The 12006-nt window shown below is 37.6% G+C and overlaps 1 protein-coding gene across 4 annotated transcripts in view; it reads right to left on the reverse strand.

The window, feature by feature from the left end:
• The window catches only part of ARSK (arylsulfatase family member K), a 51515-nt gene that overhangs the window by 12145 nt on the left and 27364 nt on the right, over positions 1-12006 (reverse strand). For all 4 annotated transcript variants that reach the window (XM_046668279.1, XM_046668281.1, XM_046668282.1 and 1 more), the window contains one exon: positions 1677-1959. In XM_046668279.1, the coding sequence (XP_046524235.1) occupies positions 1677-1959 (283 nt within the window). The remainder of the gene's footprint in view (positions 1-1676; positions 1960-12006) is intronic.

A 12006-nucleotide genomic window follows, 5' to 3' on the forward strand; every position in this document is an offset into this window, starting at 1 on the left:
CATTTTTTGTGAAAACAATTAAGACTAGACTTCAGTCTTATATATCTTTTAGTCACGTAACTTTAAAAAATTCAAATATCTACTAACAATTTACTTAAAAGTTACTTGAACACCCGAAATTATACAATTTTATAAACTATTATGATCTCAATAAAATTACTTGGAAATAAGAAAAAGTTACTTGACTCATTTTGTTAGGCTAGTGCTAACTCCAGCTATTTTTCAACTTGAAGCCAGCAAGAACCCTTTGAGAAGATATGAAGTATCTAAACCTTTGACATTATTTCCTTTAAAAGAGGTGCACTACACAGTGTTTCTGATTAGAGTTTTTAAAGTAACTTAAATGTGATTAAAGATGACACATTTCAAAACATAGGCAGTCTTCCCTTTGCATGGTTCAGATATGCACAGATTTCAGTTACCACAGCTGGATGACACAAGTCCTCCACCAGGGTTCAAATTTTAGTCACCAAGGTATATTAACTGTGACTTATTGCATAAAGTACAAACTTTCCCATTCATAATCTGCTAGCTCTTTAGTCTACAAACCACTATATAAATTACAAATATGTATCACAATTAGTGACTAATCAGGTCATTTATTTCAAAGTCTCTCAGTGGTTACTCACTGCACATCTTTCATCCAGTATACACACAACCAGCAAAAGGTGTAATTGTGCTGCCTCCTTGTCTCCCAGTGATAAATCAATGTGACACATTATAGAAATGGATAAACAAACGAGGGAATTGGTCAACAAAGACGAATGTATAGTAAAGAAATAAAAAGTGGTAACACTGGAAGTGAAATTTGAATCAAACGTAAATGGAGTTATAGAAGAAACAGCTGACCTGGGAATGCTGACACTGCCACCATTTGATACATTCTAGCTATACAGCCAGAGGAACTTACTGAAGACACACTCATTGATCTAAATGAGGAAGGTCATTGTGAAGAAAAGGATAAACTTGTCCTAGACGAAGTGATACTGGGAAAAATCTTCACATTAATGAAACTCTCAGAAATATATCGTGACATTGAAAGTGCAAAGGGTAAAATGTTGGAAGGCAATCCAAATTTAGAAAGGAATATGACAATGTGCCAGGACATACAGAAGATGCTTGCTCTGTATCTTAAGTTATACAATGAGAAGGCAAGCACTGTTCAAACTACCCTTGCTACGTTTTGTTACAAAAAACCAAAACACTTTAGTTCTTAACGTCTCTAAGTGTTTTCAGTTCAGTGCATTAAATAAATTAGTTTTTTGACAAATGTTTTTAAGAGTCCTAGAAAAATGGTCATTTTCCCAATGGATTATTAAGATCTCTGTATAGTTGCCACTGGTGTGGTCATTTTTACCATCCTGAACTGTGCAAAGTGAACACTGCCTGCACTCCTAAGAGAGTGTTCTAAGAGAATGTCTTTCAGTTCTCTCTTTATAGACATATTATATGAAAATATATTCAATTCAGAAGTAGGTTTCTAAGTTTTAACATATTTTATTTCTGTCAAATTGCCCTTTTGTTTTTGTCAACCAGTTATCGGTCAAGTTTGATTTAATGAGAATATACAATTTTCAAGATTTTCTTTAAAAGTGACACTAAAAGAAACAGTGAGTAAATACCAGTAACATACAGATATGTTAACTTCTACTTTTGAGCGCACATAGTGTACTTACTTTTTTAAGCCAATAAAGAGATGTGCGAAATGTTGAAGCTCCAAAATTTTCTCCTGAAGATGGTGAAGGGTAAGGGTGTGGTAAATTTAATCCCAAGTACAGAACAAATGGTTGAGTGTAATTAATTGCTTCCTTTCTTAACCAATTTACTGCTCTGTCTGTATTCCTCCAGTCCTTTTCCATAACTCTTACTTTCGTCTTTTTAGGGAAAAGATTAACCATAGGCCTGCCTTCTTGTCTGAGTAAGAAAGCAACATCTCTTGTCCATGCTTCCACACGATTGCTGAGGGGGCAAAAAGACAGGTATATTGTAAGAGATTTAAAAAGTTTTAAAAACTGACTAAGCATAAACATAAAAAACCAATATGGAAAACAATCTTTAGACTCAGTCACCTAAATGTTCAGACTAACTATCTAACCGAGGGCCCTCCAGGACCAGTTCAACTGAGCCCATCTCATGAACAAAGTGATTAACTGCCTTTCAGAAAATCTGCAAAGGCATGTAGACAGAGCAAGCGCAAAAGAAATCTTCAACTGAAATGACTGTAAAACCAAAGAGCCTCCTTCCCATGGAACCCAAGGACAGGGACACAATCAGAACTTGAAAGTTGGACTCGTCAGAAGCGAGGGGTCCCTCATTCAGGAAGATCTGGTGTTAAAATTCCTTCCCCACCTCACCAAAAATGTTTAGCACCTCATCATAAAAGTTTAGAACCTCATCATAAATGTTTAGAATCCTGTCATAAATGTTTTAAACCTTACCATAAATATTGAAGCCCACCAGTTAACACCTATCCCATCAGTGTTTCTGCATGCCAGCCTGTTCTCCCTAACCTCTTAAATTTTGCCCCAAATGCTGAATCGGTGAGACAAATCTGAGGGCACATGCTCCCTGTTCTCCTTGCAGATCAATCTTGCAAAATAAAGCTGATCTCTTTGCCCAAAGGCTGATGCTGTAATTAATTGACCGTTTATGGGGCATCAGGCGAGAGAACCCCAATTTTGTTTGGGAAGAACTACACTAGATCTCCTTAAGAAAGTTACTGAGCATTCAAAGTTTAAAAACCAGGAAAAAATAAAAATAAAATATCACTTATGTTTTCTTTAAAACTAAGATTATTTAGAAAGGTTACTTTTCTTGTAACAAGATATTTAGCAAAATAAAAAATGTTTTGGGGGCTGGCCCTGTGGCCTAGTGGTTAAGGTCGATGTGCTCTGCTTCGATGGCCCAGGTTTGCTTCCTGGGTGCGACCTACACCCCTTGTCAGCAGCCATGCTATGGTGGTGACCCACATACAAAATAGGGGAAGACTGGCACAGATGTTAGCTCAGGGCAAATCTTCCTCAGAAAAAAAAAAGGTTTTAGATTCCTAGTATTTCTCCTGAATTTTCTAGCATTTTATTTTTTTATCAGAAGAAAATAGTATTTCTAACCAAAGCTACTATAATTTCCTCCTATAACTAAATCTTTATATTTTTAAAATCCTACCTCCTAAGTGTACCTTATGTTTCTGAAGTTTCACATTTTGAACTGTTTCCAGCTATATCTTTTCTCATTATGAGAACAATTTTATGATCTAAGCTATTTAAGCTAATAGTGATGCAAATTTATTATCCATTATAAACTAGATGTATTTTCTTTATTAGCTGATTTAAAAGTTAAATGATTCAACCAATTCAATTTCTCTAAATCTTTAGTCTATTTTATCTAACTACTTGATAAGTTAAGAGGTAGTACTTACTACTACTTTTTCTCAATCAGTGTATATTTAGTTAGCAAAATTGTTTAGGAAGCAGTCCTGGACATTTCTAAGAAGCTTATTTTTATAAGTTTTAGTTGAGGCAAACACCTCTGAAGTGTTCTGTCAACTAAGAAAAGAGTTTTAAAAATTCGCATACCAACATAGAAATAAGGAATATTTTATATTAAAACAACACCCCACATAAGGGAATTTCAAACCACACAAAATGACTAATGGCCCATAGATGAGCTAAAATAGAGCTTTCATCTGCCTTGTGAAGGCAGATACAGAATTTAAGCATCCATAATAAAAATAAAATTTTCACAGTTGACATTCAAGATATTTTGATAAAAATAACAAAAACTAGAATTTCAGCAAAATTACACCTAACGGATTCTAATTAATTCTGCCTAGCATTTACTCAAATAGTAAGTTTTGTAAAATTTATCAGACTACCAAAACAACCTAACATTAGTTTCTCAGTCTTTTGCTTCACTCATTGCTGAAACTCCCTATATGTGACTATGATTAGCTACTGCAGAGGAGTGGGATGCTAGAGGTTTATACACCAGCAGTACTTGTGGTAGAGCTCAAGGATTTTGAGAGAAGAAGAAATAGGACACTGAGATTCATACAGGATGTTTAGAAACTAAGTGCTTTCTTTTCAACCAAAGAGTGTTACAGAGTGTTATATTTTCGTACGGCTGAGACATTATTACAGGAAACAAGAAAATTACAAGCAAGCTTGGAATACAGCCTAACTAACTAGTTCCTAGTGTGATACTGTGATTTATAATAAAAATTTACATCTTGTCTTCTCCCTGCTTCTGGCAGGGAGATCCTAAAACCCTTGGAATTTCCTAGGTGGAGAGGGACAAAGGTGCCTTTTGTTATGTTAATTGGGTTACTTTTTGACCTCATCTAGGATGGGGACTGGTTGCCAGGAGAACTGACCACATGATTATAGGGTGCAAAATTTTAGTCCCACCCTGCCTGACCTCGGGGAGGAGAGGGGGGATGGAGATTGAATTCAGTTACCAAGGGTCCATGATTGAATCAATGATGCCTGTGTAATGAAGGCTCCATAAAATCCCCAAAAAGGAGTGGATTCAGAGAGCTTCCGGGTTGGTGAACACTTGGAGGGGCTGGGAGAATGATGCTGGCTCCAAGAGGACATGGAACCTCCACACCCTCTCCCCATGTCTTGCCCTATGCATCTCTTCCCCCTGGCTGTTCCTGAGTTATATCCTTTTACAATAAATCAATAATCTAATAAGTAAAATGTTTCTCTGAGTTCTGTAAGCTGCTCTAGCAAATTAATAGAACCCAAGGAGGGTGTCATGGGAAGCTGTGATCTATAGCCAGTAGGTCAGAAGCACAGGTAACAACCTGGACTTGCCACTGGCATCTGAAGTGTAGGGGAGGGGCAGTCTTGTAGGACTGAGCCCTTAACCTGTGGAATCTGATGCTACCTCCAGGCAGATAAGGTCAGAATTGAGTTGGTTTTGGGACACCCAACTGGTGTCTGGAGAACTGGTGGTGTGTGGAACCCGCTCCCCTTCCCTCCCCCGGCCCCACACACATTGGAAGTGGGTGCAGAATCCTAATTGGTGATCAGAACCTTTACCTGGCTTTCGATTAACTCAGGTGTAGACTATTGTCTGGATTGTGCTGACTCAGTCAACCCTAGGATGTAGTCAGGAGTGAGTCTAGAACATCTCGAGGAAGATAAGATGGCTGAATGGAACCCAGGGCACCGTGTCTTTTGCTACAGCAATGAATACGATGAATAAGTGTGATTCCATTGAACCTTTCTGGTAAGGTTATGCCCCCTTCCCTAGTTTTATCTTTTTTACTCTCTGTGTTCCTGAGATTCTTTCAACCTAGACTGGTCCCCTTAAGGGTCCAAAGACTCAAATCAAGTTAATTTTGGCCTCATCATTATGATTGATTTCAAACTTAGCTTTATTTTTGCCCTCTTACTAAATTACACGTGATTTACCCTCCTATTCATGGGTATGTGTGCCTATAACTGCTGGTATTCAAGGAGAGTTACAGCAAATGATTTCAGCATTACTAGGGAAGCAGGACAAGATTATGGTTGAAGGTAAAGGTTCCTCTCTCACAATTTTCACTTTTTCCTCTTTTCTGGGTATCCCAAGAATCTTGAGTGAGCTAGTTGATTAAGAAGGTAATACTTTGATTGGTTAGTTTACCTATATTCATGGCATTGTGCTTAAGTTATAAAGTAACAATTTACTTCTTTATAACTTAAAATCAGCACATTTTAGGTTTCAATAAATATTAATAATTCTAATCAATGTTGGTTCTCTGTTCTGCTCTCACTACTCCTGGGCCAGCCCAATCCTCCTGGGACTTTGTTAAGCACAAGAAGAGCAGTAGATGCAGTAAGCAGTAGGCTGCTACAGGAGCTGCAATTCTCAGCTCAGACAGTCCCTTTTCCCAGCCCAAGGTTCCTTCTGGCCAGTAACACTAACGAGGAAGATAGAGAGAGAAGGTGAATATGTAACTGCATAATCTATTACAATTACTGTAACAGAAAAATAATTCTTTTCAAATTATAATTCTCTTTACCACACAACCAGTGTCTCCAATCCCTTCTTAACCAGGCCAACTGGTTAACGTGAGCAGAATTATTCCACCTTGGTTCAATTCCAGGAAACAGTATCTTTTGACCATGTGCTTAGACCTACTTTGTCTTGTTCTAAGTGTTGTCTGGATCCCTCCACCGTTAATTGCTAGAACCTCCTCCAAATAGAAACTTTCCAATTACTTGGCCACCAGGGGTATTTTGAACAAATTTCCTTCCATTCCATTTCTATGTACATTGTCCGGAGTGTCAAGAGTTTCAATCAGGACAATTAAAAAGGGCTTACAAATAGGGAGGAAGCAAAACTATCTATGCTGTAGATACTTACTGATTCTTTGGCTCCTCTCACTATAAATTTACCCTGTTACCCGCAGTATGCATGCACATACAATGTGTAGTTTCCTGGATGCCAGCATTTCTCAAAGTGGCCCAGGGAGGTTTCTGAGAGGATTTCAGGGGGTCCATGAGGCCAAAACTATTGTCCTAATAATAGTTAGATCTTATTTGCCTTTTTCACCCTCATTCTCTGAGTGCACAGTGGAGACCACTCCAATTTAGCATCAGGTGAGAGCTTAGACGTGGAGTATACCTGTATCAAAGGGGATTGTTCTCTATAATCTTAGGCTTTTTGTCCATGTACACTAACCGACCCTCCTAAGTGGTCCAAAGTCTACTTCTACTCTTGGCAGAAATGTAAGAAGGATTTCTCTTCTCAAAGGGACACAAAAAATAACCACGTTTCTGGTTCACTATTGGTTTCACCTTGTCCTACCTCCACCTGAGGTCCAGTTCTTTCTATCCTTGCTACTCCAAGAGTGGTCCATGGACCAGCAGCATCAGCATCACTAGGGAGCTTGTTACAAATGCAGAATCTCAGGCCCCAATGAATCAGGACATTTAACAAGATGCCCAGGTGATTTGTATACATAAAGTTTGAGATGCACTGCTCTACATAACAGTGTAAGAATTCTTTTATGCAAAAACCCCCTTGATTTTTAGATAGGATAATCCAAACAGCTTCTACAGTAGCTCATGCATAGAATTACTCTACCTTGGTTCAATTCCAAGAAAACAAGGTGATGGCTACATTCACTATCCAATAATCAGCAGTTTGATTAGTTCTTTTTAACGACAAAATCTCTTCCTAATATAAATGGAAAATAAAACTACCTAACACATTACCAACTAATTATTGCATAAATTTGTCTACGTGCCACTGCTGTGTGGCTTTTCTGTGCCAATGTGCCAAATTCTTCTGTAGCATTGGATACAGTCAGTCCACAGGTAGGAAAGGATTATTTTACATAGTAACAAGCACATCTGAAAAAATATCACATATTAAAATAGGTGAGAACATAACAGTTTTCTTTCAAAATGAATTAGGAGCCTAGAGTTAAACCTTCAGCTTCCTAAGATTCCTAAGATAATTAACTATCTCAGACTGAGTTCTGTGGAGATCTCTCTTTCACACACATACACAATCATTGTTACTGATGGGATTACAACAGCTAATGTGTCTCAGATAAGTCTCTGGCGTGGGAAAATTACAATTCTGAATGATGCCCTTGCAAAACCCTGCTATTAACCTAACAAATTCTGTAAAAAAAAAAAAAGGAATCCAAACTCTTTCCCTTTAAATGCTCTTAAAGTTGTGAGAAACACACATACCATTTTTTTTTAAAGGACTTACAAGGCTGTCATCTATCTTCCTTACTTATATGACAATCTGTTTTAGTTGAATGAATATTACTAACTCTGGCAAATTCAGGTTGGAACATCCCTTTTCAATATACATTATTTAAATGCTCAATATATGTATGTTTTTCCATTGGTTCATTTTATTCATTCCAACCATTTTCCTTTTCTGGTAAAATTATAGTAGCCAGTGTTCCTTAATCTTTTATTCATAAAGTTATTTGTAAATATGTTGAAAATCATGGATTTTCTGCCACTAAACACTATTAAAAATATATTACTACAATACTTATATCACTATATTATACATAATATTAATATAATACTTTATATTATATAATTAATAACATTGTACATTTATCATATAATTTTATTAATTATATATTATATATTTTATTAAGTATTCATTGTAAATACATTTATGCAATTATATATTCTTATTATAAAGTATTATTATATAATAATAATAATAGTAAATAAATTCAAACAGAAGTTTTGTTTTGCACTAGTGTGGGGATGGGTACTTAGGGATTTTATGGACTTCGAGCTGTGAACTCCCACCTAGCCATTTTCTAGTCTCCTGGTGAATTCATCACAATGGGAGCATCAATATTTATAACTTTGAATTCCCACAGGACAATGACTATAGCCTTTGATAGAGAATATTTGCTGTAGTTTAGGTTTATTTAATAAAGCTAGCCTTTTTGATTCAATTCAAGAAATATTTACTGAATGCCTACCATGTGCAAAGCATTGTGCTGGCAGGAGCTTGGAGTTACTTGCTTAGCTACCAAAATGGCATTAGCACCTCATATCCACTCACACATAAAACCCTTTTACTACCATACTTTTTAAAATAGAGGGCCATATGCTATGTTGTGGAAAAACCAACTGTGATAAAATAGTTTTGCCATAACTATAACTCTAATAATTTAGATCACATTCACTATTTCTACATCATAAAAGGGGAAGCTTTTTTTCTGACACTTTTAATTTAACATATCAACTTGAGCAACTGTAATATTTAAAATTTTTGTAAGCTTTTGTTTTTCAATATTATATGGAAAACATAACCTGGACAAAATGCCAACAAATCTGAAAGATAAAGTAGGTGGATTATCCCCCAGTAAATCTGTCATTAAGAATTCACCAAGCAGTCACTGTATGGGACGTGTCACAGTGTCCATAGCTCTTGCTGAAGGGGTGACCCAGATGACCATATTTTGTAGGATTTAACTCCTCCTCTATCCTGTTGACTGACCAGGGGTGGGCACCTGACTAGGGATGAGAGCCTTAGGTCCTTAACCTGGTCAGCAATTATGATGGGGTCTGGGATAAAATATGAGTTGGGCTCATCATCCTTATTTACAGAATTTGAATTTGGAAAGAAAAAAAAGTCAGGTAACTTGCAGTTATCTAGAATGCAGCTATGAGGTAGAGAAAAAGTCATAAAGAAGGAGATGGAGCTTGAGTCAAAAAGGGTCATACAGGTCAAAGTTATAGTTGGAAGTGAGGTAGTTGAGAAAAGATACAGAGCAGAGGAGAGAAGTAAGTCATGAGTTATGTTAATAACTAGAGAACTAGAACTAGTTCTAGTTCTAGGCAGACAACTAGAATAAAGTTCCCCTAACTCCTGCCACTAAGGCCCTTAATGCTGTATTACATTCAGAATTACTCCCCAGTCCCATATCTTGAGACTAGTGTGACTACAGCCCCTGTTCTTAGTTTGCTAATCCAAATCCCTTTTCACTGCACGCCAATCCTTACATTGTGATCACATCTTCTCTACCCTGTATACCCCAGTCTTATGTAGGTGGGCTCAAGTGACTATTCTTCTAACCAAAAGAATGTAATGAAAATAAATACCATGTTTCTAGTCCTATACTGAGTCCAAATCTCATCCAATATAAGCCTCAGAATAGAAGACTTACAAATGATACATACTTATGTCTATCATGCTTGTAAGTAGTTAAAATGATTTCACTGCTGAGAAATCTAATTTTGGGGCTGTTATAGTCATAATTAACTTTCAATAAATTTTCATAATGTCCCTTTTGCCTGCTAAAAGATAAGTCTTTAATCTATGTTTCTGAATACAGTTATGCACTGTGTAATGACATTTTGGTCAACAACAGACTGCATAAATGACAGTGATCCCCTAAGGTTAGTACCATGTAGCCTTGGTGTGCAGTAGGGTATATCATCTAAGTTTGTGTAAATATACTCTATGATGCTCGCACAATGGCAGAATCACCTAATGATGCATTTCTTATAACATATCCCCATTGTTCACTGACTCACGACTGTATAGGACTTTACCGAGCCTAGGAAGACACTAGGGACCCTTCTGGAAAAATTTTCTCTTAAATCTAATGCAGGGCCTAGTAAGTAGTAAAAGCTGAACAAATGATAGCTATCATTATTCTCCAGGTGGCTTTGGTCAAAGAAATTCAGTCAACACATTTTAAATGAGTTAACTTTCAGGGTAATGGGGGCATGGATGACATGTGTCTGAATTATTTAAAATCTGTTAGGTAATTAAAACTTGGCCTGTTAGCTCCATGAGTTCCTGGGCACAGTGCTACTAAGACAGCCAAGTTACGGATGTGACATGTTTTTCAAACCACCTGCCTTTTGGCCAGGAATTTCATTTTGTGTGGGTTTTAATGAGAGGGGAGAGGCCATAGCCCACTATTGAAGCTGAAGCGAGAGTGATAACCCCTTTGCCTAGGACCCCAGGCAGCTAGGGAGTAGGCAAGTGACGTAGGCTTGCCAATTTGATACTCAGGTGCTGGAGTTTGAATCTTGAGGGAGTGACACAGAGACATGGGGTCAGCTAGAGATTAATTAAGGCAGCAGTGTCACCAGCAGCAGTATCATGGCCAGCCTGTTTCTATGGTATAATTTTGGTGTGCTCTCAAACACAAGCCTTACCCAATTCCTGTTTTCTGAGTTGAGGACTCTGGTCTTTTTATTGATGCTATGTGCTACCTAAGTTTTTCTAAAAAATTTATTTTTGGGGCCAGCCCCGTGGCCTAGTGGTTAAGTTTGGCGCACTCTGCTTCGGTGGCCCAGGTTTGGTTCCCAAGCACAGACCTGCACCACTGGTCAGTGGCCATGCTGTGACAGTGAGCCACATACAAAATAGAGGAAGACTGGAACCGATGTTAGCTCAGGGTGAATCTTCCTCAAGCAAAAACAAAAAAAAATTCATTTTCTACTCAGGATTCAGAGTGTAACCAAGGATCTTGATGAGTAATTTCTAACACTAATAGTACCTTAGAAATTTTGTCATTTTTGCCAAAGATATGATAAACTATCAGCACAAGGCTATTACTCACTCAAAAAAGGCAGAAAAGCTCATATTTTTCTACTTTGAATCCGATCAGTGTTTTTATCTTTGCATTTCCAAAAAAACATTTATCTAAAATTGCTTAAAAAAATCAATTTACAATAACAGCAGTTTAACAAAAACAGAAAAAAGTGCTATGGTTTTGGGGATCCAACAACTTTGTGGAGGTGTTCTGAGACAGTTTTGCTGTTGCAATCCTTCATTTCTTATGAAGCCTGATACCTACAAGTAACCTTATAATACTACTATGAAGCAGGTTTGACATATTCTCTAGTGAAAGAGGCATCTTTAAGAGTCTATAAAAGGTGAAAAGGGAATAATTTGGATTAATAAAGGGCATACTTTCAGAGCTTGAAAAGACTGGATTCTAATTGGAGCTTTCATAAACAAAAAAAGTATTAGGTATAACAATGAAAATTCTAAGGAAAAGAAATTTAGTCAAATAGGGTTATATATGGTCTCAGACTAAAACATATATTACAGGAATTTTTTTGCAAGTAAAGAGACGTTAGGGAGTGACATCAGCATCATGGCAGAGTGAGCTGTTTCCTTAGTCTCTTCCCCAAAAGAACAACCAAAAGCACATTCTTTAACCAATAGAGGATACCCACATACCACAAGAGAATGTCTGAGAGACCCAAACAGCCATACATCTGAAGGTAGGGGTACTGGATCCCAGGAAAGCAGAGGAGGTGAACGGATCTCCTGCCCTTCTCCAGTGGCAGTGATCTAGGTTGTGAGTCCACACACAGCAGCCGATGTGGAACTCTTGGAGGAGGTGGGGGAATGGGAAGGCCTCCATGCGAATGCTTTCATGCTTAGGGCTGCATCCTGGCCTGTGGTGGCGTTCCACACCAAGGTGGCTTGGCCACTGTGTACGTGGGTGCCCCCACCAAGCCCAGCAGCTCAGGTGGGCTGCAGGTGAGTGCA

This window comes from Equus quagga, chromosome 7, assembly GCF_021613505.1.
Source record: "Equus quagga isolate Etosha38 chromosome 7, UCLA_HA_Equagga_1.0, whole genome shotgun sequence".
Taxonomy (NCBI): Eukaryota; Metazoa; Chordata; class Mammalia; order Perissodactyla; family Equidae; genus Equus; species Equus quagga.